The 21849-nt window shown below is 42.2% G+C and overlaps 1 protein-coding gene across 2 annotated transcripts in view; it reads left to right on the forward strand.

Moving 5' to 3' along the window:
- CDH6 (cadherin 6) overlaps positions 1-21849 on the forward strand; it is a 121143-nt gene that overhangs the window by 82417 nt on the left and 16877 nt on the right. For both annotated transcript variants that reach the window (XM_081133469.1, XM_081133468.1), the window contains 5 exons: positions 10897-11191; positions 14479-14598; positions 16566-16733; positions 18816-19003; positions 20940-21193. In XM_081133469.1, the coding sequence (XP_080989595.1) occupies positions 10897-11191; positions 14479-14598; positions 16566-16733; positions 18816-19003; positions 20940-21193 (1025 nt within the window). The remainder of the gene's footprint in view (positions 1-10896; positions 11192-14478; positions 14599-16565; positions 16734-18815; positions 19004-20939; positions 21194-21849) is intronic.

Consider the following 21849-nt stretch of genomic DNA (forward strand, 5'->3'; position numbering starts at 1 on the left):
ATTAAGGCTATTTATCGTTATTTCCTTTTAAAACAACCGTTTGCACCACAACTGGGAGTTTATGTTATTTAAATTCCTGAGAAACATTAAGTGTCCCAGCAATTCAGAAAGTGACTATAGTACGTCAGGGATACTAATATCTTAGGTTGGAATTATTATAATTAAGTTGGAGTAATATCACAATCTTTTTACATTATTGAATCAGAGTTTTATTATGGGAAAACTACTCTTGATTTAATTGTTTAATTACCCTGAGTACTTCACCTTTTAGAGCAAACTAATGAATTTCTTGTTTAAGGTTGAATTCTGACCTTCAGTAATTGAGTAGTGTTTTATATTGGATCCCAGCGCTGCTCTTTTGTAATATTAGTACTTTAGATATTAAATTTATACCTTTGAACACTTGTGTCTTTGTAAACTCTGCACATCTTGCTCATCTCGGTATCCTCCAAGGCGCCCGGCACAGACTCTGCACGTTGGAAACAGATAGTACTTAATTAAGCTGCAGTGACCACAAAAGATGAAAATCTGCTGTGCTACCTAAAAACCGCCTCCCACCTTGTTGATGGGAGCGGTTTGGTGGGGGTATCGCCGATGGTGCTTTGCGTCATTGAACTGACAACTGAAAATCTAGTCTTTAAAGTTCAAGGATAGATTAGACAGTAAACATATAAACCAAATTTATTATGAAAGTCTGCCCGTGGAAACTACCTCTGAAATTTTCCCATCAAAGTGACACAAGTATTTATGATACAATAGGAGAAAACTCAGGCTTGCTTAGTGCAAACCAGAGAAACTAAAGACAACACAGTTGTGTGTCATGAGCTAACAAGTAAGATAAAAAGGAAATATATAGCAAATAATATCACATCATAAACGCTGGCTCCTTTAAGACTTCTTACAAATGAAAATCAGACATTATTTAGGGTCTCAGTAGAAGAAAGTTTGAAACAAAACGAGAAAGAGCCAGAGTTAACCAAGAGAAAACACGTTTCTTTTTCTTCAAATTCCTAAGAAGACACCAAGTGCAGACAATTCAAGTGCTCAGGAAAAGAGAAATAATTTAAGACCTGAGAATGCTGATTGTGATGATTCACAAAAGCAAAATAAACAATAAAGACAAATGTGATAATACAGGGAGAGAAAAATTCAATATAATGACTAATTCTTTTTTTTACCAACTATACAGTCTTCTAATCAACATATTTTTAGTTCTCACAGGAAAAAATCATCATCTCTGGAGAGTAATCTCATCTTAATTCTTTCTACTATTTACGTTATAAGTACAATTCAGAAGGGAAACGTGAAAGAGGAGATGCAAAGAAAATTCTGCTTCAAAATATAGTCATGCAGAACCTCAGCGTGCTTTTATTGTTATCTTTTCATAAATTGGAAAGCATAAGAATCTGGCTCATTCCCTTACTTAATCTGTAGCCTAGAGCTTCATTTTTTTTTCCCAATGAGGGTAAATACCCGCCAGGAAGACAGCTTCCCCTTTTGAAATCAAGTAAAACATTTATTTTTTTTGCATCTCCTCAAAGTTTGAGATTATTTCCAAATAAAAGATTTTTTAAATTTAAAAAATAAAAATCAAGGAAGGCAGAGTAGATTATAAGAAATTACTTTCTGATCCGACTTGTATGTTCGGTGTTCCACCCATCCTCCCAACTATGTGTACAATGTAAAAAAGAGTAAGAGGGGGAGCTATTTACCCTGAGTTAAAGCTATGATCCTGGTGATTACCAACCCACCTGCCTCTTAAAGGGAAATCTGGTTTTAAAATTAAATCAGGAAAATTAGGGCGACCTGGGCAAACTTGAGTGGCAGTCCTCTGTTCAGTTTTATTTCCTTTACAACTGTCTACACATCACTGACTTAAGCTTCACAATGACAAGGTGGCAGTCAGGAGCAAACCATCAGCTACTTCTAAAGGGGACGGAGCAGAAAACACAGCACAAGGGAAGCCATCCCCTGGCAGGTCAAGAGGCGGCACGGATTGTTTTTAGAGTTTCATGGCAGAAAGTTTGTCATGAGATCAGGAGCTGTGATAATATTATCTCCCATTCTTTCAGGCACTACCGTTTAGGACGTGCTCTCACAGGGAAGGGCCTTCCTCCAGTGATTCACAGGAGGGCCCCCCACTTGAGGAAACAGAGTCCAGAGGGGTTAGGAGACCGCAGAGCCTCGCCAGCAGGGCCAGGGCTGGGGGCTGGAGTCCAGCTTTTCTGGTGTGGTTACGTCTGATGCTCTTCCCTGACACCACATTATTAAGATATTAAAGTCGCAGAGAGTATTTCAGACAGGGTGGGCACATGAAGTAATAGCATAAATGCTCAGGAGCTGGAGCGCTCAAGTTCATGGCTCTCACATGACTGCGAGGACTTACCCAGTGTAGCCGTTGGGACACACACATTTCTCTTCACGGACTGTTTCACAGTTAGTTCCCTTAAAGCAAAAAAAGAAGAGTTGTTCAAATCATTTAAGAATTTATAAGCTGGTTCCCAAGCAAGAAAAACTAATAAATGAGCTCATAATCTTCTCTCCTAGAATTGCTCACCATTATTTCCTTGACTGTATGAGTAGGTTACAGAATTCAATTTAATCATCATTTCCCAAGCACATACGGGATGCTCGAGAGTTATGCATTTGAATAAGAAATAGTCTCTCCCTCCAGTAAACTACATGTTTTATAAAGATATGGCTTTAACTTTTTAAATCCCAAGTAAGAGTCAACGTAAGATTATTATATCCAATATGATTTTTACCTTTGAAGAAAAACATATTTGAGGAAAAGTCTATTAGCTAGAGAGAAATGTAATTTTTAAAATGTCTGCTGTTTGATTCCTGTGTCTTAAATGTCTGCATTTATCTGTTAATATTTTCTTCCAAAGTGTAGTGTCAGAGATAGAGGGAGAGAGGGAGAGAAAGAGAGAGGGGCAAGGGGAGTGTGTGAGTGTGTGTGTGTATGTGTGTGTGTGTGTGTGTGTGTGTCCCCTTAGATTTGTCAATTACTGAAGAGATAATGCTGTAAGGCGAAAAAGCAGGATTAAAACTGGCGAGTTACAGGCCTTGCTAAATCAATTTTTGACTGGGTATCTGGTTCTCCACTTGATTTACCACTGGCATTTTGAAAATGAAAATGTTAGACTAAGCAAGAGCTGAGACGAATGCCTTAGTGTGCGGAAGACCTTGGACTTCCAGAGCCAAGCACAAGGCAGTAAACAATGCCTTTTTGGGGAAGTAACTTCACGCAGTGCATAAGCCAAAAGGCATTTGTTTAATTGATAAATCCAGAATGAACAATAACATCTATTACAGTTTGTATCATTTGTGCCAATACAATTTACAAATAACTTAGCCTGGGGCCTAATAAATACAATGAATCCAGACACTTTTGAAATCATCCTAGGAAGTGTTGTCAGGCAGATCTTGGTATCCTTCCTGGCTCTGCCCTTAACTTTGGGTAAGTTACTTAATCTCCCTGACCTCAGGTTCTCTGAAACAAATGGAGAAAGTGGTGCTTATCTCCTGGAGCTGTTGTGAGACTTAGTCGATGTAACACACGAGACACTTAGGCAATACCTGGCACATAGTGTCAACGAAGGTTAGTTTTCTTCCCTCGTCACTGGGATTCTTGAAGGACCACATACACTTTCAGTTCACCTTGGATCCCAAAGATAGGGAACTACTGTCTTAGTTTTCGATTTTTTCTGTAGCAGGTTACACAAACTTAGTGGCTTACAACAGTACAAGTGTATGATCTTGCACTTCTGGAAGTCAAAAATCTAAAATGGTTTTCACCGGGCTCAAACCAAGTTGTCTGCAAAGCGTCCTTCTGGAGGCTCTGGGGAGGATTCCTTTCCTTGCCTTTTTGAGCTTCTAGAGGCACCTGCATTCCTTGGTTCATGGGTCCTTCCTCTGTCTTCAAAGCCAGCACTGTAACACCTTCAAATCAATCTCTCTGCTCGTTGCACATTTCCTTGTCTGACTCCCTACCTTCCCTTATAAGGACGCTGGTGATTCTACCGGGCTCACCCGGATAATCCAGGATAATCTCTCAACCTCCAGATCTTTCTCTTAATCACACCTGTAAAGGCCTTTTTGGCATATAAGGTAACACAGTCCCTGGCTCTGGGAGGTAGCGCTGGGCCCTCTCTGGGAGTGATTATTCTGCCTACCGCAACTACTAGAGCACGAAAGTTTTGTTCATTTAATAGTTACTTTGGTGCTTTGGACATTAAATTCAAGGTATTGAGTATAAAGTATAAATGTCAAGGAAATTAATAAATTTCTCCTGTGTTTAGATGGAAATTTTTTTTCACTTTTAGCACTTTGTCAAAAATTCTCCTCCACATAACACAAGGTCTTTTTCGGTGGTTATTAAATCTAACAAAAGGAGAAAGATGGAATTGAGTGGGGTCATGTGTTATCTCTGCAAAGGCAGAGCCCTTCATGGTATAATTTGAATAAATTTTAAAAGTTATAATGTACATAATGAGAAAAAAGATGGGAGAAGAGAAAGATGATAGATGATGATAGAGAATGCCATCAGTGGTTCTCAGTGGAGGCAATGTGTCCCCCAGAGGACATTGGGCAATGTATGGAGACCTTCTCGGTTATCGCAACTTGAAAGGCGCTATGGGTATCTAGTGGGTAGGGCCAAGGATGCTGATAAATAGGACAGGTGCCACTACAAAGAGTTTCCCAGCCCAAACTGTCAGTGGCATAGCGGCTGAAACATCCTGCATTAGATCTCTGAAACTCGGCACTTAAAATATTGTCTGGAATAGAGTGAGCCTTTAACGAATGTTCACAGAGCTGAACGTAAACATCCAGAGAAGATACTTGTGTTGTGGTTCACAGACTAGACTGTGGGGTCAGACACCCGAACTCAAATTCTGCTCCTGGTGGTTGTGTGATCCCGAGAAATTACTTAACTTTTCTCTTGCCTCAGCTTCGCTTCAGTTTAGAGGGGATAGGAAGAGATTCATGATGAGTAAAAAAGGTGTATAACCTATGTAATAAGTTCAGCATATTTTCTAGCCCATACTATGGGCTTAATAAATGCCTGCTATTATTATTTTCCCAAATCCCAGCAAGACCAATTCTCAAATGGTGACTAATATAAAAGAACACTTTAAAGATAAAATACTTCCATTGTTATAAAATCTACTGAATTATTTAAGTTGTATAGAAGAAAATCATTTTTCCAGGTCATTACAAGAGGCAACATGGTATGAACAGAAAAAAAAAAAAACCCAGGATATAGAGATAGCCCAATCCTAGGTTTTGCCAGAGAGAAAGAGATTCTCCAGATTCTCTTAGAGCCCATTTAATGTATCAAAAGATGGGCCTGGCCAACTACAACAAAACTCACTAATCTCATTTATACACGTGATCACCCAAAAATGACTGGTGCCAGGCTCAGGGCTGCAGGTCATGCTTCCACCCCAGGTATCTATGTTCTCAGATTTTATAGTGGGAATCGGCTCTTCCTCCCACCGAAGCTCACGTGGTCAGGTATTCCTGAGGCCAAGGGAGCGATTTCACATTTCTGCCTATTAAATACGTGCACACACACAGCCCTGTGTGTATCTGAAGTCACTTTTACTGCCCTGAGACTGTTTACCTGAAGTCCTTAAAGGGGGCCAGGGAGCAGGGGCAAGTTCGTGGGTAAAGGTGAAAGCAGAATGGTTTTCCCTTTTCCCTCTGGCAATCATGCAGCAAGGAGAAGCCCACTTGAGCTCCCAGCAGCCTTCCAAAGTTTCTCCAGGGCAGAAAAGAGGCGCATGGTCCTATAGATGGTACCTACCAAGGACAAAGCGACTCTGTAGCTACAACCCTACATGCCAAGGACAGTGGAGGAGTCACAGCCAGACACCAGGGCCTATGTGATGGCTATGGGGGAGGCAGGATAGAGCTGGTCACCTTGGACCTTCAGGAGCTGAGGTCGTGATTCCACCTGCCAAGACCACAGACACCACTGAGGAAAGTAATAGACGAGGGATACTGTCTAGAGATCAGCAGGCCAGAGGGCAGGTACAAGGACTACCCTTGGTTCTCAAAGCCTCAAATTTCCCTCTGGTTCAGGCCATGTGGCTCTCTCTTCTGACACCCAGATGTCATCTTGGACTGGATCAGGAGCAAAGGGAGACGGCTGAAACCAGAAAAACTAGGATTTATTTAAAAGAGTTATCTGAAGAGACGGAATCATTGAATCAGGCAGACTTTATTGAATTGCACTAAATTATTGACTTGATATTCAACCTAATATAGAGTTCCTAATATTCAATAGGATTCGGGCTTGAGGGATAAGCTCATTTGAAAAATAAGGAAGCTGCATCTTGCCTTGCACATCTGAGTGCAGTGTGAGAAAACATGGGATCCTGCAACTCAAGGGGAAGAGTGTTTCTATTTTAGCTGACATTATTGCTTTCGTTACCCCAGGCTCCTATCCACTCAAGGCTTCCTCTGACTTTCTCGCACACTGAGCCTTGAAACCATGCCATGCACTCATCTGGCTGCTAAGTCACTTTTCTCCCATTAGTAAATCTAAACTTCCCCAAGAACTCTTCCTAAACCATCGAAGACCTAACACATTCCCGACTCCACCTTGTCCAGCTTACAAGTTCCTGCGCTGCTGATCTCCATCTTTTCATTTACCTTTTTATTCCTAATACTCAAAGCACTCAACTGTCTAATTTCTGCTTATATTCTGTATCTCTTACATATGATTATTTACAAGCCTAAATTGCAAGTTTGCAGAAGACAGGTATTGTTTTTTATTTGTTGCCTTATGTAGCTCTTCAAGACAATAAGTGTTTTAAAATGGTCTTGGTTGACAGTCAAATTATGTTTATTAGGGGACAATATTTCCATAAAATGGAACATTTTCCATACATTATCCATGACTTTCTGCAACAGGATGCTACTTGAAATATGGTTCAGTAAAATCTTGCAGCTTCTGCATCCTTAACAGGTGACTGCTGTGCCAGTGCCTAGTGTAATTATAATGGGCAGTGTACTCAATGTACCTACAACTTCTCTGCTCTTTTCGGCAAATACAAGTGGCGTTATTGTATTGAGGTTTAATTGGTTATTTTAAAAATATATAGATCTGAGACAATAACTTGTATTCCTCCCTCAGATTGCTCAGATTGGACCATGTTTGGTAATAATTGCTAAATTATCTGGCAACTTTAGGAACATATATTCCTGATACACAGAGTTATCCTAAAATCAAGTGAGAAAGGGAGATGGAGGACATTAAGATTTGCTTTGCTAACACTCTCCATGGGGCCACGTCCACAACCCAAATCCATTTATTTATTTATTTATTTATTTATTTATTTATTTGCTGCACTTAAAAAATAATAATAATAAATCAACAGAAAAACGGACCAAGAGCTCCTACTACCAGATGCCATAGGTATAGGAGTAAAAGTCCCGCCAGTGTCAGATGAGATGTGACTTTCTGGGGGGAAGCGGATAATTTTTACTTGATGGTGAATTGCTAAAAGTGAACCAGATGATTAAACTTAATGGAACAGCCGCATTAAACTGAAATTAGTAAGAACATGCCTCCGGCAGCCTACAACCTTTTATTTGTTGTTGTTTAACTTCTGCCTTTACAGTGGCCGTGATGAATGACATCACAAAAGAAAAAATCCAATTAAAATCTAAGTGCTCAATAAACCCCTAATGTCTGCTTGTCATCACCCCTTTCACCAGCACTGATGTCTTATGTTTCCTCTTTTCCCCAAGAAGAGAGCAAAGAGCCGGCCTGGGGGAGTTCAAGGGAGGGGAGGAGAGTGGGGAAAATTACAGAAAGCTTCGGAGGTTCCTGGTGCCACGCACTCCACCACACACACCCTGCACGCGGAACTGTGGTATTACATACACCACCTGAGTGAAAAGGTGCATTTTCTCACTGCTTTTCAAATATTGATAAATCAGAATCGAAATCGGCAGAGCAATCCCTGTGCACCCTCTTAGCTGGTGTCTCGGCTGCCCTTCCATCTCGTCTCGGGTGCTTGTTCTATAAGTCATCGGAATGGTCTCTCCTGACAGCTAAAAATAAGTTTCTGATTACTTTTACCTGAATAAATCTCGCAACCAGATGTGGTATTCACCCACTAAGTGTGCAACAATTACAACTGAGAGTGATGAAAGAACGGGCCCGGGGCGCCTATGATCTAGGGGAACGCAGGCTATAATAAATCACGCGGGAAAGCGGCAGTTGCCACCTGGTAGAATACTGGCTTCTGAGAACACATTTCACCTTAGAGATACCGTGTGTTTGCAAAATTGGGTTCTCAAAGTCCTCACAACAAGGTTCTCAAAGTCAAAATAACAGCAAAACCATGCTTGTTATGAACTAAGAGGTAAAAATAGTAATGATCTCTTAAATTTGGAAGGAGCTTTGTAATTTATAAAACACATACGTGCTTTTATCGCATTTACGTAGTGATTGTAGTATTTATATACAGGCTCTAATTGGATCCTCAAGACTGCCTTGTCCTGTAGCTCTTATCTTCCTCATTTTACTGATAAGGAACCTGGCCCCCGGAGGTTAATTGCCTGAGCTGACATCCTCTATTTGGGGAGGAAATAGAATGACCACAACCTATAGTTAGGGCTGGGGCTGCAGGGCCCCTGCGCTGTGCCAGGATGCTAACCATGGCTGCCCTGCAGCCAGGACCCAATGGGCAGTGATGTTGGCTTCGTTTCTCATGAGTTAATGAAATAGCTTTTTAAGAGCTCTCTTCAGTCATTAGAATTTGATGGTGGAGAGTTAAACTTTCCCCAGTGGCTCTTTCTGTGTAATCACGGTTTCAACGTTTTCTTAGCATATCACGTTACACAAATCACAGAGTACTCCTGTTTTACATTTCTTACTGCGTTTGTCTCACTTCTAAGCAATTTCCGCCCCGTTTGCATTTATCTTCCATTATGTCTGTCAAATTGCTTTCAAGGCTACTAATTGTATGAATAATATTCTCTTCCCCAAACCCTGCTATTAACCGGCATTAGTTGTGTGGCATTGGACACAGTTTCCCATCTCTAAAAACCAGGGGGTTGCACCCAATAATCCATAAGGCCTCTTTGTGCACTCAAATTCTATACTTCTGACACATTCACAGGAGCTGTGTGATTTGGGAAAGACTACATAAAAAGGAACTTTAGTTTTCTTGACTCTGAGATGATGGATTCAATTAGCCCCTGTTTACCAAACTGTGCTTCTTGGAAAACTGTTATGGGGAATATCAATGTGGATTACACTCAAAAAGGATTCTTTACATAAGAGAGCTCAGGAAAGCTAGGTTAAATAAAGTCAAGTACAAGTTTGAACTGTAGGCATTCACAGTCTTTCATACGTGAACGGGTGATGGACGACTCCAAGAAAGGGGCAGAATATGAGGGATTTCCCAAACATATTCAACCACAAAACCCTTTTGCATCAGCATTTTGTATAAATGATTTTCCGTGTGATACACTTTTAGAGAGGTGGGGTTACATTATTTTTAGAATCCCTCTATTGCCCTGAACTTCTAAGTTTAAATTTGTTTCTAGACACTACTCTGAGCATTCCATCCAGTACTAACCAGGAGGCCACAGAGTTACTTTACCTGTTGCTATTGTTGCCATAACTGTTGTAACATGGCCTATATTCTGTTTAGATCCAGCTGAAATAAGGTGGAGATTAGCAGCCTTCCTGCTGAAACTGATTTGTCTGTATGCAGCTGATATTTATAACTGGGGTTTGAAACCAGTTCTCAATAAAGAGCACATTTTGAAAATTTGTAAGTAGGGTTAGATTAGTAGGCCTATGAGGTACTGAAGGCCTATGAGGTACTGAAGGCCTATGAGGTACTGAAGGCCTATGAGGTACTGAAGGCCTATGAGGTACTGAAGGCCTATGACATGCTGCCTGAACTTGCTGAAGTGGGAAAAGGGGAACACGGGAAGTAACAGGAAGTCAACTCTTTGGAAATAACCTTCGGGACAGGGAACATAGGCTACTTTCCAAGTTACAATCATCCTCTCCCACTTCAAAGGTATCTTCACATTCATTAAACTCAACCCTTTACCCAGACCCATTGCCCTGACTGTTAATCACATTAGAGCCCCTGCTTGATTACCTTCAGGAGCAGGACCCCCTTACTTCCTAAGGCACATGATGCAATTCTAGGCTGGCTCTACTTTTTAGAAGGTCCTTTCCCACAGTAAACTAAAATCCAAGTGGTAAATGTCCTTATTCCGAGTGGCCTTGTAAACTATCTAGTCAGGGGATTTTTAAGGCAATGTCCATAGCGGCACTAAAGATGTTTTTCCAGTGCTTCGAGTTGAATTGCATTCATCGATTCATAAATAAATACACTAAGTTTCATATCTATTGAAAAAAATCGATTATAATCTCCATCATATTAGACTCAAAGAGGTTTACTAGCTCCCCTAAATTCAGTAAAGCAAGAGGCAGGATGTACCCTGGTCTCTCTGATTCAAAAACCGAAATCCTTTTCCCAGTAATATATTCCTTCTCTAACGGGTCTGTGTAGGTAGCAGTGAGGAGGAGAGTGTATTAGTAGAATCTAAAAGCTGCAGTAAAAACAGTTTCATTCCAGCCAGTCTATGTCCTTGGGCATCTTGGGATTACTTTTTTAGTTTCCCTTTCTTCAAAATGAGGATTACTAAATTTCCCCCAAGCTCTGTCTCAGTTCTGGAAATTTCTATGATTATAAGGCAACATGTTCATTAATGAATGGTACTTACTCTGGGGGATTTAAGTGCTGCATCCCTTGGAGAGGGTTCAGTGAAAGCAGACATTGTACAGACAGACCGTTCAGGATCACATGGTTGACGTTTGCTTTCTCTAATTTCTTTTCCCTACACTAGTTACATTCGGACCAGGATAAAGGTGATGGGTCACTGAAGTACATCCTTTCAGGAGATGGAGCGGGAGATCTCTTCATTATCAATGAAAACACAGGGGATATACAGGCCACCAGACGGCTGGACAGGGAAGAAAAGCCCGTTTACATCCTTAGGGCTCAAGCTGTCAACAGAAAGACGGGGAAACCCGTGGAGCCTGAGTCTGAATTCGTCATCAAGATCCACGACATCAACGACAATGAGCCGATATTCACCAAGGAGGTCTACACGGCCACCGTTCCCGAAATGTCTGACGTCGGTGAGTGAGCTGTGACCCAGCAGCGCGGGGACCCTCCTCTAGCTGGTCAGCTAAGCGTAGAACCTGGGAGTGAAGTGTACTGAGCGGGGTAAATAGAGATGCCGCCTTCTAAACGTGTCGGGGTCCAAACAATCGATATCCTTTTGTAAGTAACCCTGTGTTTCCTAATCCTATGCTAGTCTCACTTTATTATTATTCTAAAGAAAGCTGCACTGACTCTAACGACCTTCGAGGGTATGGAAAGTGGCAGAAGGAGAGTAGGGAGAGGAGAGGCCGCCTCGCCTACCCTCCTCCCCGCCCGGGTTCCCGTGGTTTCCTGCGCTGGAAAGCGGCCGCCCTCTCCACCCCTCCCCACAGCGGCCTAGGCCCCAGGGAGACTCTCCCCGTGGGAGACAAAAGCCTGGCTCTGCAGTCCAGGCTAAAGAGTAACGACTGTTGCTTTAAGTAACTGTATATTTGGAGAAGAGACTCAAAGAAAACTACTTTCAATTCATAAAAAATATGCAGAGGATGTCTAGGGGATATATCCGGTACTGGTTGATGGAAATTAAGAGACTTTCATGACATTAATATTTTGTGCACAATTCTCCCAATTTTAAAGTTCACATGTGCGCTTTTAACTTGCTTAGACTGGGAGAAGGGAAACAGAATTTCAACTAAGGAAAAGAGTCCTGCTGACACCACTCTTGGCCACATCAATGTACTTCATGGGAGACAATGATAAATATTGAACTATTTGTGTAAGGGTTATTTTAATTTTCACTCAGTGTCAAATTCAAAAGGGCCGAATTACATAATAAAAATGTTTCTGTAATTCCGAGTCATCTATCAGAGCCGTTTCAGTTCACAGTCCCAAGACTTTGAAAATATTTAATCCATGGAAATGACTGTAAAACATCGACATTTTTCTCACAAAGAAGTTGCTCATCTCATTACTTGAAGCCACTTTGTTTTGTTTGAAAAAAATCACGCAAAGAGGAGGATTAGAATTTTTGTAAGAGGAAGATGTGTTAGGAATGATATTTTTCCACTAGGTGGTAAAAAGCAGGAGGAATTAATAAAGGACAGTCTTGTCGTCAGCACCACCCAGGACAAATGTAACCAGATGTGCAAGTGGTCACTGCACAATTCTTAGGGGTGCCATTGACTTTCTTTTCACAGAGAGATCATTTTTAATTGAATTTATTGGGGTGACATTGGGTAATAAAATTACATAGGTTTCAGGAGGACAATTCTATTACACATCTACTGTGTGCTCACCACCCAAGTCAAGCCTCCTTCCATCGCCATCTAACCTCCCTTTTCCCTCTTCTGCCTCCCCCACCCCCCTTTTCCCCTGGTCCTCACCACATTGTTGCCTGTCTACCAAGTTTTAGGGTTTTTTTACTTAACCCCTTCACCTCGTTCACCCAGCCCCCCATCCCCGCCCCTCTGACAGCTGTCAGTCTGTTCTCTATCGATGAGTCTGTTTCTGTTTTGTTTGAAGCGGTTATAGAATTAAACATGTAATACAAATATTTGGGGGTAGCCGACAGAAACAGGTTTTGAGAAAGGGAGGGCTTTTTCTAATTTGCACAGGCATGGCTAGCTTGACATTCATCATTATCAAAAATTAACATGTCATTACTCTGATATCTAAAGGCATCTGAAAGAAACTGCATAAAGAAACAACGGCAGGGTGGTAAAAATAAACTTTGGTGTCAAACAGACCTGAGTTGGAAGTTTTCTCTACCAATAGGCAGCAGTGTGGCGTTGGGTGAATGGCTTGATTTCTCTGATCCTCCAGTTCTGTATCTTTAAAAAATAATAACAAATGTCACCTTCTAAGGGTGATCACGAAGACAAAAAGAGAAAAGAAGTGCACAGTCCCCAGGACAATATCTGACAACTAACAGATGTTCAAAACGTCCAGACAGTCACGTTCTAAAAGCTATTATATTTTATATTGAGGTCAAATAAGAACATGTTTGCTGACTTCCACTATTAGCTCTCACTCTAAGGTAGTGATGTTCTCCCCAAGTCCCTCACTAAATTAAAATGATGTGCGCTTTATCCACCAACATGCTGCATCCAGAGCACCCAGCCTTAAATAGTACAATGCATGTGTTCAATACACGTATTGGTTAAATATTACACAAGCAATGTGAAAATTGTAGTATCCCCTAACTGTAACTTCCCTGCCCTGTTCAGAGACAGGAGAACCTCGGTAGTATCCTTACTATTTATCTACTGTGGATAACAAAAGTCAGCCACAAAATGACCTTAATCAGAAGGTCTTAGCTATTTTGGAAGTCACACACCCCTTTGAGAATCAGATAAAAATCTATGGAACTTTAGTGAAACATACATGCAAGCATTTATCTATAAATTTGTATGGAATTTTATGGAGGTTAAGGATACTTCGAAGGTTATTAAGTTACTGGTTCCCTAAAATAAGAGGGCTGATCTAAAACATCATCGCTTTCTTTGTACATTTAATTACTGTCATTTTTTGGTATTACAGGTTTCAGATGTGTATCTGCTGTTTCAATTAATTCTTTATTTAATCCAAAACTACCTCTTTTAAGGTTCAAGACCTTTCAATCTCTTAGAATTATCAGGTAGATTTGTCACTTAGGACGCTTTTAACTAACAGAAAACCCAATTCAAACTAGTTTAAACGATAGAAGAACTGACTGGTCACATTACCTAAGTCCAGAAATGAAGTGGGCTTTAGACGTGGTTAGATTGGGGTCCTAGCTATTTCTCCTTAATTTTCTGTCCAATCAGCTTTGTCCTCAGGCTGCCACCTCTAAGGTCACTAAATAGCTTCTGCATTTGCAGGCTCCTCTTCAGCATATTACAGTCCAGGAGAAGGAGCACCTATGACACAGAATTTCCCGCAAAATCATGAGCGGCCCCCTGATTGCACATTCCCCAAACTAATCCCTGTGGACAAAGTAATGCAAGATTCAGATCACCTAGGGCCTGGATAACTTAAAAGCCGTGCCACAGCCAGAATCCAATCAACCCCCACCCTTGGAGATGGACTGCAATCAGTTCCACCCAAAGTCACGAGCATTCCCATGCTCCCCTGTAACCTAATCCTTACAGTCTATAAATGCTGCTCACATTCCTTCGGAGTGAGGGGTCCGAGGCTTTTTGACCTAGCTTACCATTCAAGTTCCCCACTCCCTCGTCATGACAGTGTCGTACAAAAGTAAGACCATGCTTTCTCCTTATGTGTGTGTATCTAGGATCTGTAATGGGTCCTTAACATATTTTCAATTCACGTTCTGTCATTACAGGCACAGTGGTTGTCCAAGTCACTGCAACCGACGCCGATGATCCGACGTACGGGAACAGCGCTAAAGTTGTCTACAGCATCCTGCAGGGGCAGCCCTATTTTTCAGTTGAGTCAGAAACAGGTTAGAATTCTTTTCTGATCTTCTTGGTATAATCTGTAATTTTAATTGACATGCTCAGCTCAGCCAGCATAGTTTTTAATAAAAACAATCAGTGTGATTGAATTTTTTTTAGGTTTATCTGCCAAATACCAGAGGTATTTTTATAAACATACCATCCAGATCATTTTAATCAAGAAATCAGACAATGGATCTTTCATCCACTATTTTTATATATGGTATTTTCAGAAGAAATTACACATTGCTTTATTTTTTTTCTTCTAGTTTGGGATGAAGTGAAAGACCAATCCCTCCTAATAGCCATTTTGGCTGTTTATAAATATTCCAGTTCTTCTTGTTCTAGCTATTTGGTAGGTTTGCGTTTCTCTACCATGTGCTGAAGCTAGATGTAGCCATATTTACTTGGGCCAATAAAATGTGACAGTGATGTGAGTTGCTTCCAAGAGAAACTTTAGACCTTGTGTACAGCCCACCACGCTCCCTTCCACTTGCCACAGTGGTCCTAGGTGGAGCCCCTGCCGAGCTGCATCTCCAGCCCAGACATCTGAGTGTTAAGATGAGTCTAGTTGCCCAGCTGCTGGCGGGCTCAGAGCACGAGCAAACAATAAACTCTGGTTGCACTAAGCCACTGAGATTTTGCATTGTTTGTGGTCACCTCATTGTCCACCCCATCCAGACAGAGACGGCCCTAATAAAGTGGACTGTCTTAATGGAATCCTTTTTTCAACGTCTCATTTTTCTGCACTTTCTCCACAAAATAGCATTCTACCTTATGACTAATTATTTTAGTAAATATCATTTGTACTGTCTAGTAAATTCTACACTTATTTCTGTTATCATAATAGGAGTCGAGTTCCTTGAAAACATTTTTTCAAGCATCCATTATTCTTAGTAGAAATCAAAACCCTCTTAGGTTACCAAGTCAACTTGGAAATCGATGTGTTAAGAGGGGCAATAAACTTGGAAAGAAGCCCAAGGAGAAAGAAAATGTTGAGTTTAAAAACAATGATGAAAAAATTAGAATTACTCAACTTAAAAAACAAAAGGCTAAGGTGCTTAAAGAGAAATACTGTTATTTGGAGAAAAGAAAGCAGCGATGCTTTCAGCGAAGCCAGGACTACAGGAATAAAACTGACCTGTCGTCTGAGAGATTCTTGTAAAAACAAAAAATATATTTTCAGCTTCATAGTTGTTCAGCACTGGAATGCGCTACCAGAGAGGGTTAAAAGCCATTCACTTAAGCATAAAGCCTACCTAGAGATTAGGCAAACTTTCAGAAGTTCTCCCAAGTCATTCTTTTATAACTACCTAACAACAGAGATAAACTTCGCCTAACTTGAGAATGTTGGTCACTGCTGGGGCCAGCTGAACTGATGTTTGCATCAGCTTTAGGAAAACTCGAATTCTCTTGGGTCACACAAGATGGTGATTATGAAAGAACTGATTCTGTGTGTTTTTAAAACGATAGTTTTGTGGTTTAGAAAATCCTCAGAGCATTCATTATGGCGGGTGTATTTGCTGAGCAATTAGCCAGGTCAGTAAAGTGAAACTCAAGAGTCAGTTCACATATATGGTTTTCTTACCACTTTGCTCAGAATGTACCTGAATGTATCGAGCAGCGTCCATAGCATAACACTGTGTCGCATGCCAGGTTTCACTTTGCTGTGTCATCTTAGAGCACTTAATATTTACACACCTTACAGTCTCTACTGTTGCAGGATTTGTCTTACACTGACTGTCATTCTCTTTGTACTGTAGGTGGGTGTGTGTTTTTAATGTATCTCTCCCTCCTAAGTGGTTTTAATTTCCTTCAGCATAAAGGCTACCTATCATCATTTTAATGTCACTGATGACGTGGGCATACTGTTATGCGTACCGAGGGTGATCATCTCTGTGTGTTTGCATAAATAAATGACTCCATAAAGGATTTTTAACACATTCCTTTCCATGTCTAAATTTCATATCCATAGGAATCATCAAGACAGCTCTGCACAACATGGACCGAGAAAACAAGGAGCACTACCAAGTGGTGATTCAAGCCAAGGATATGGCCGGCCAGATGGGGGGACTATCTGGGACCACGACAGTGAACATCACGCTGACCGACGTCAACGACAACCCGCCCCGGTTTCCCCAGAGTAGGACCATTTCATTGATGACTTTCTTCAGTGTGCTTTTGTAAAACTCTAAATTGGAGAATGATATTTCTTTTCGATTATTGTTATTAACTGTCAGAATGCATGAACTTGGTGAGAACCGGCACTTTCATACAGATTGAGTTGGCAGCGCCTGCACTGGGTAGTTTGCGTTCCTGAGTCAGTAATCTGGCCGAGCGATTTCTCATAGGCCTGTCACTGCAAAGGCAACCCCATTGTTTTATTTTTCCTCGTTAAAAAGACAACCACAGGCATAAATTTGCTTGCGCAGGATACACGCATACAAGCACGCTGCTATCTGTTAGGAAAAATCTGACTTTATTTTTTGTGAGTTTAATCAGCCATGTAATCTCTTTTAAGTCCTCAAGAAGCCTTGTAAGAAGACGATTTATCATTTTACTGTTTCTAAAAATACATGTGTGGAAATAACGATGTACTTAATCCATCTGTCCTCATAAATAGTTGTCTACATTATGGTTAATTGAGATCCCGAGAGTCATTTCCAAAATCATTACCCCTCATGGTTGCGTAGGAAGGAAGAAGAAACAGGGCTCACAAATGCCCATTTTCTATCAAGCAGAGCACTGGCCCCTCTCACCCTGAGCACCTCAAGTGGGTACTGGGTTTAATGTAATTTTTTCCCCAGGAACAAAATTCCTTTCTGACATTGGTCTCCTAAGAAAATTACCCAACTCCTGTCTTCCAGGAGAAAATAGCTGCCTATTACCAAACAGAAAACCCACTCACTCAATGGTGGCATTTTAAAAAGCCAGTCAGCTAACAGGGGTTTCTTTTATGCAGATACAGGAAGCAGTTCTATTTTCTTTACTTTATCCCACTAATCAGTTAGCTAAATGCAAAAACAGAATAGCTAAATAATTTCAGATTTAATGGGTAGGAGGAAAGTTTTAGGAACCCTAAAATATCCCCCCAAGGCCTGAAGTAAAAATATCAGGATTACCAATACTTAACCCCAAAACCTCCTTTTCCATATGGAAATGCCCTGGGGAAGGATTACAAAAGGATTGAGGGGCACCCTGATGCCACAGGTGCCTTACCTCACACTGCTCTCTCCTTGGATAGCCTGGGATCATTAGTGGACAGTGGACAGAGGCCAGTTGCGGGGGGTGGAAAGAGAAAGGGGTAGGAGGCCCCAGAAATGGAAGTTGGCTACACTAGAGAAAAGCTTGGCCTGTTATCTTACTGAGGATGAGCCCATTACTTAGTGGATTAGTGTGGCTGGCAAAATGTATTGGATGAGAGAAGAATAAATTTGTTTTACTTTTTTTTTTGGGGGGGGGGGCTTAGTACATGCTGGCCTACCAGATCTAAACTGAAATTCACATATTGTCTCCTTAAACCAATTTTGCTACATAAGAACATAAGCAAAGTGCCTGTCCATGAAATATAGGTTTTTAATTAGGAATATAAATTCGAGAATGGGGGAAATCTATGCATAGAAAAAATAATATAATATAACTTAAAAGAAAAAAAGAGTCCAAAGGAAAAAATGAAGAGCTTTATCTCTCAGTGTATTTATCTATATTCCTAATTGCGACTAGACCAGCTCCATGTTTGAGTGAATGTCTGCTAGGGATACATTCTCTAAATTGCTGTAATTTATTTTCACCTTCAGTTATTATTAGCAATGACAGCAAGGACTCTTTTTTTAAAATACCTAGTAATTGGCTTAAAGTCACAGTTCAGGTTAAATTCCTTTCTATTCTTTCCGCTGGATTACACTAACAGGAGGCTGTGAAACCTGCAGCCTCCTCTAACAGTTCAGGCTTTCCCACAATCACACGCAGACTTGGAGGCCTACTTACAGGACAAGAAAAGTGTCCTCCGCTTGCAAAGAGACAGGTATGAAATAAAAGAACTATTGCTGACCATCCCGAAAGTAAAGACGTAAGGAGAACAGAGCAGCATCAATTATTTCAAGGAAAGCACAAATGGGCCTGCATCTGTGGTGATGTCTGAAAGAGCTGCTAGAGAATGGGTTTGTTTCTATTTTGAGAGTCTACTTGGTCCATGTTTGACTTGTATCTTTCTGGTGATGAACAGGTACATACCAGTTTAACACCCCTGAATCTTCTCCACCGGGTACACCAGTTGGCAAGATCAAAGCCAGTGATGCCGACGTGGGAGAAAATGCTGCCATTGTGTACAGCATTACAGAGGGAGAGGGGCTGGACATGTTTGACGTCACCACTGACCAGCAAACCCAGGAGGGGATTATAACTGTCAAAAAGGTAATGCCATTGGTTAAATGCCATACAAACTAACGCCTTTACGTTTTTCTGCTCCCCAAGTAACTGGGGGCAATTGAGTCTCACATGAGCATTCCTCTAGATTCTCATTTTTACTGATTAACTTTTTAAAGCACCGAGTCTCATTACATTGAGACCCCTTTGGTTGTCTTTGAGGGGTTCTCAATAATCTTATGGATTCCTTAATTCCATATTTTCAATAAATTTTTATTAAGGACCTAAGTAAATAAATAATATGAATAAATGATATACATAAAAGTATATAAAATAAATAATAGAAGTGAGCCAATAAACTAAAAAACAGTGCCTGACACTGTTCTAGATACTGAAGGCTTAATGGTCCATTCAGCAGGATGGTCTCTGCTCTCACGGAATTTCTAATGTAAGGAGAAAAGAGACCAGGAAGCAAATAAATACACGAGCATGTGTAACTATGAATTCTGACACACGCTTTGAAGAAAACGAGTCATGCAAGCAATGGTCACAATGACTTAGTTAGAAAGACAGGAGATATACAGACCACAAAAATAAATTAGGTAACACAAGTCTCCTATGAGCTCTTTATCTACTTTCTGGAATACAATAGTACATTTTTTATATTCTGAATTCCTATGTATGTACTTATTCACCATGTATTCTCCCAAATTGTCTAGTACCACAGAGCACTATACAAAAGTGTGGCAAAAAATTAAAAACCAATAAACTGTTTGCTTCAAAGCTAAACAGAGTATTAACTTTGGTTACTTTTTTAAACCGATTTCTCTTTTATCAATATTTCCTCTCTTCTTTAGCACACTGTTATATTTGCTGTTGTATACAAGAATAGGGAAATGTAAACGACAAGAAAATGTTTTCTTCTTAAGCTTTGGATTACAGGTCTTAATAACTGGAAACACAATAAAGCATGTTTAAGTGACACTTAGAACAATGTTTTACGCTATAATATAATTAGGAAGCCCATTAGTGTCCATTAACCTTTTTAATTTTTCTGGTGCCTTATCAGATTCAAACTGAAATTTTGCCTCGCCGACTAAATCACATTCGCAAACGTCTTGATTAATTGTGTTTCTGGCGAGCCTTGTCATATTATTATCTGAAACCGAAAGTCAGCAGTAAGCATGTGGGCTCGCTGCCTCTAGAAGCAGAGATGCTTTTCCGAAAGACCTCTGACAACCATGATCATTACTTTCTTTGGCAAGCAATTAGCCCCATGCCCTTACCAAGAGAACACTTGGAATATTTTATCACCTCATGCAAAAAAAAACCCCAAAAACCCAACAACAAAAAAACAAACAACAAATATCCCCACCATTTTTAATCTATTTTATCTGAATGGAACATAGGGGATCGTGATGCAAGCCTGGGGTTCTCAATTCTGGCTGCACCTTAAAACCACTGGGGAAGGTGTTTAAAATGATAGGTTCCCATCCCCGCCCCAGACACTGCGGCATAATGATGGGGGGGGGCAGATATTGGCAAATTTTAAACACTCATTTTGGTGCTCAGTTAAAGCCAGGTGCCATACCCTCTGCCCCAGAACAATCCACCAGGCGTCTGCGGGTGCCTGGCGTGCTCCTGCTCCCAGGCCCCTTTCCTGACCCTCACCCCTGGCACCTGCACCCACCTTCCAGGCGGCAGCAGGAGCGGCTTCAGCCCGCCCCTGGCCCCGCCCCGCGCCCCTGGCCCCGCCCCGCGCCCCTGGCCCCGCCCCGCGCCCCTGGCCCCGCCCCACGCGCCCCTGGCCCCGCCCCGAGGGAACCCGGCCTCGTGCGCCCCGGCCTCCTGCGCCTTTGCGCAGATGCCCCGGGGCAGCAGGAGCCTCTCGGCTCTGTGATTCGCGCTAAAGGCAGCTCGCGGGCGCCTCGGCTTTCTGTTTCTTGGCCGCTTTAACCACGTCGCTCTCCCCCCCCCCCCCCAGCTCTTGGACTTTGAGAAGAAGAACCTGTACACCCTCAAGGTGGAGGCCTCCAACCCTCACGTCGAGTCCCGCTTCCTCCACCTGGGCCCCTTCAAGGACTCGGCCACGCTGCGAATCTCGGTGCAGGACGCCGACGAGCCCCCGGTCTTCGGGAAGCCCGCCTACGTCCTGCAGGTCAGAGAGGACGCGCCGGTCAACGCCACCGTGGGCGCGGTGGCCGCGCGGGACCCCGACGCCGCGCGGAACCCCGTCAGGTGAGCGCGCTGCCCGCGGGGACGTGCGCCCCTTTTCCAGCGCCACAGTGGCGTCTTCCTGAGGAACGACTCTGCGGCGCCTTCCAGCTCCTTGCTCAGCATAAATATTATTGTAGCAGCAGCATAAACGTTAAGAACAACATTTGTGTTGGGGAGGAGAGGGGGGGGCGCATAAAACGAGCTCTAAGGGGCTCCCCCATAGAAGGAGGCAAGGAGAGGCCCGGGAACGGCCGGGGGTTCTCCTTAAGGTCTTCGGTTTGTTGAGGAGTTGGGGGGAAGGCCCGCGCGGGTCTAGGGTGACGCCTCCAGGCTGCTCCGTGTGCAGCGTAATGTTTTCTGCTGCAGGGGAGGGTCGGAGTGAGAGCCGGTGCGCGACATGTGTCTGGGACATGCTGGGGACAGGAGTAGAGCCGAACCCGATTCGCACTGCGGCAGCTCTGCGTTCCCGCACTGTCCTTACGCCTTAGCTGTAGACGTGTTGCAAGGAAAGCCTCGGAGCTCTTAGCGACTTGCGCGCTTGGGGATCCTGGGCCCGGACCAGGAGAGCGCAGGGGTTAGCCAGCCCGGCCTTGGCCAGGCGCTCAGCTGGCCAGATGAGAAGTGTGCTGAGCCAGGAGGCCCCTGGGTAAAGGGGTCCCCGTAAAGAAAGCAGGCAG

This window comes from Miniopterus schreibersii (assembly GCF_964146895.1).
Source record: "Miniopterus schreibersii genome assembly, chromosome: 3".
Taxonomy (NCBI): domain Eukaryota; kingdom Metazoa; phylum Chordata; class Mammalia; order Chiroptera; family Miniopteridae; genus Miniopterus; species Miniopterus schreibersii.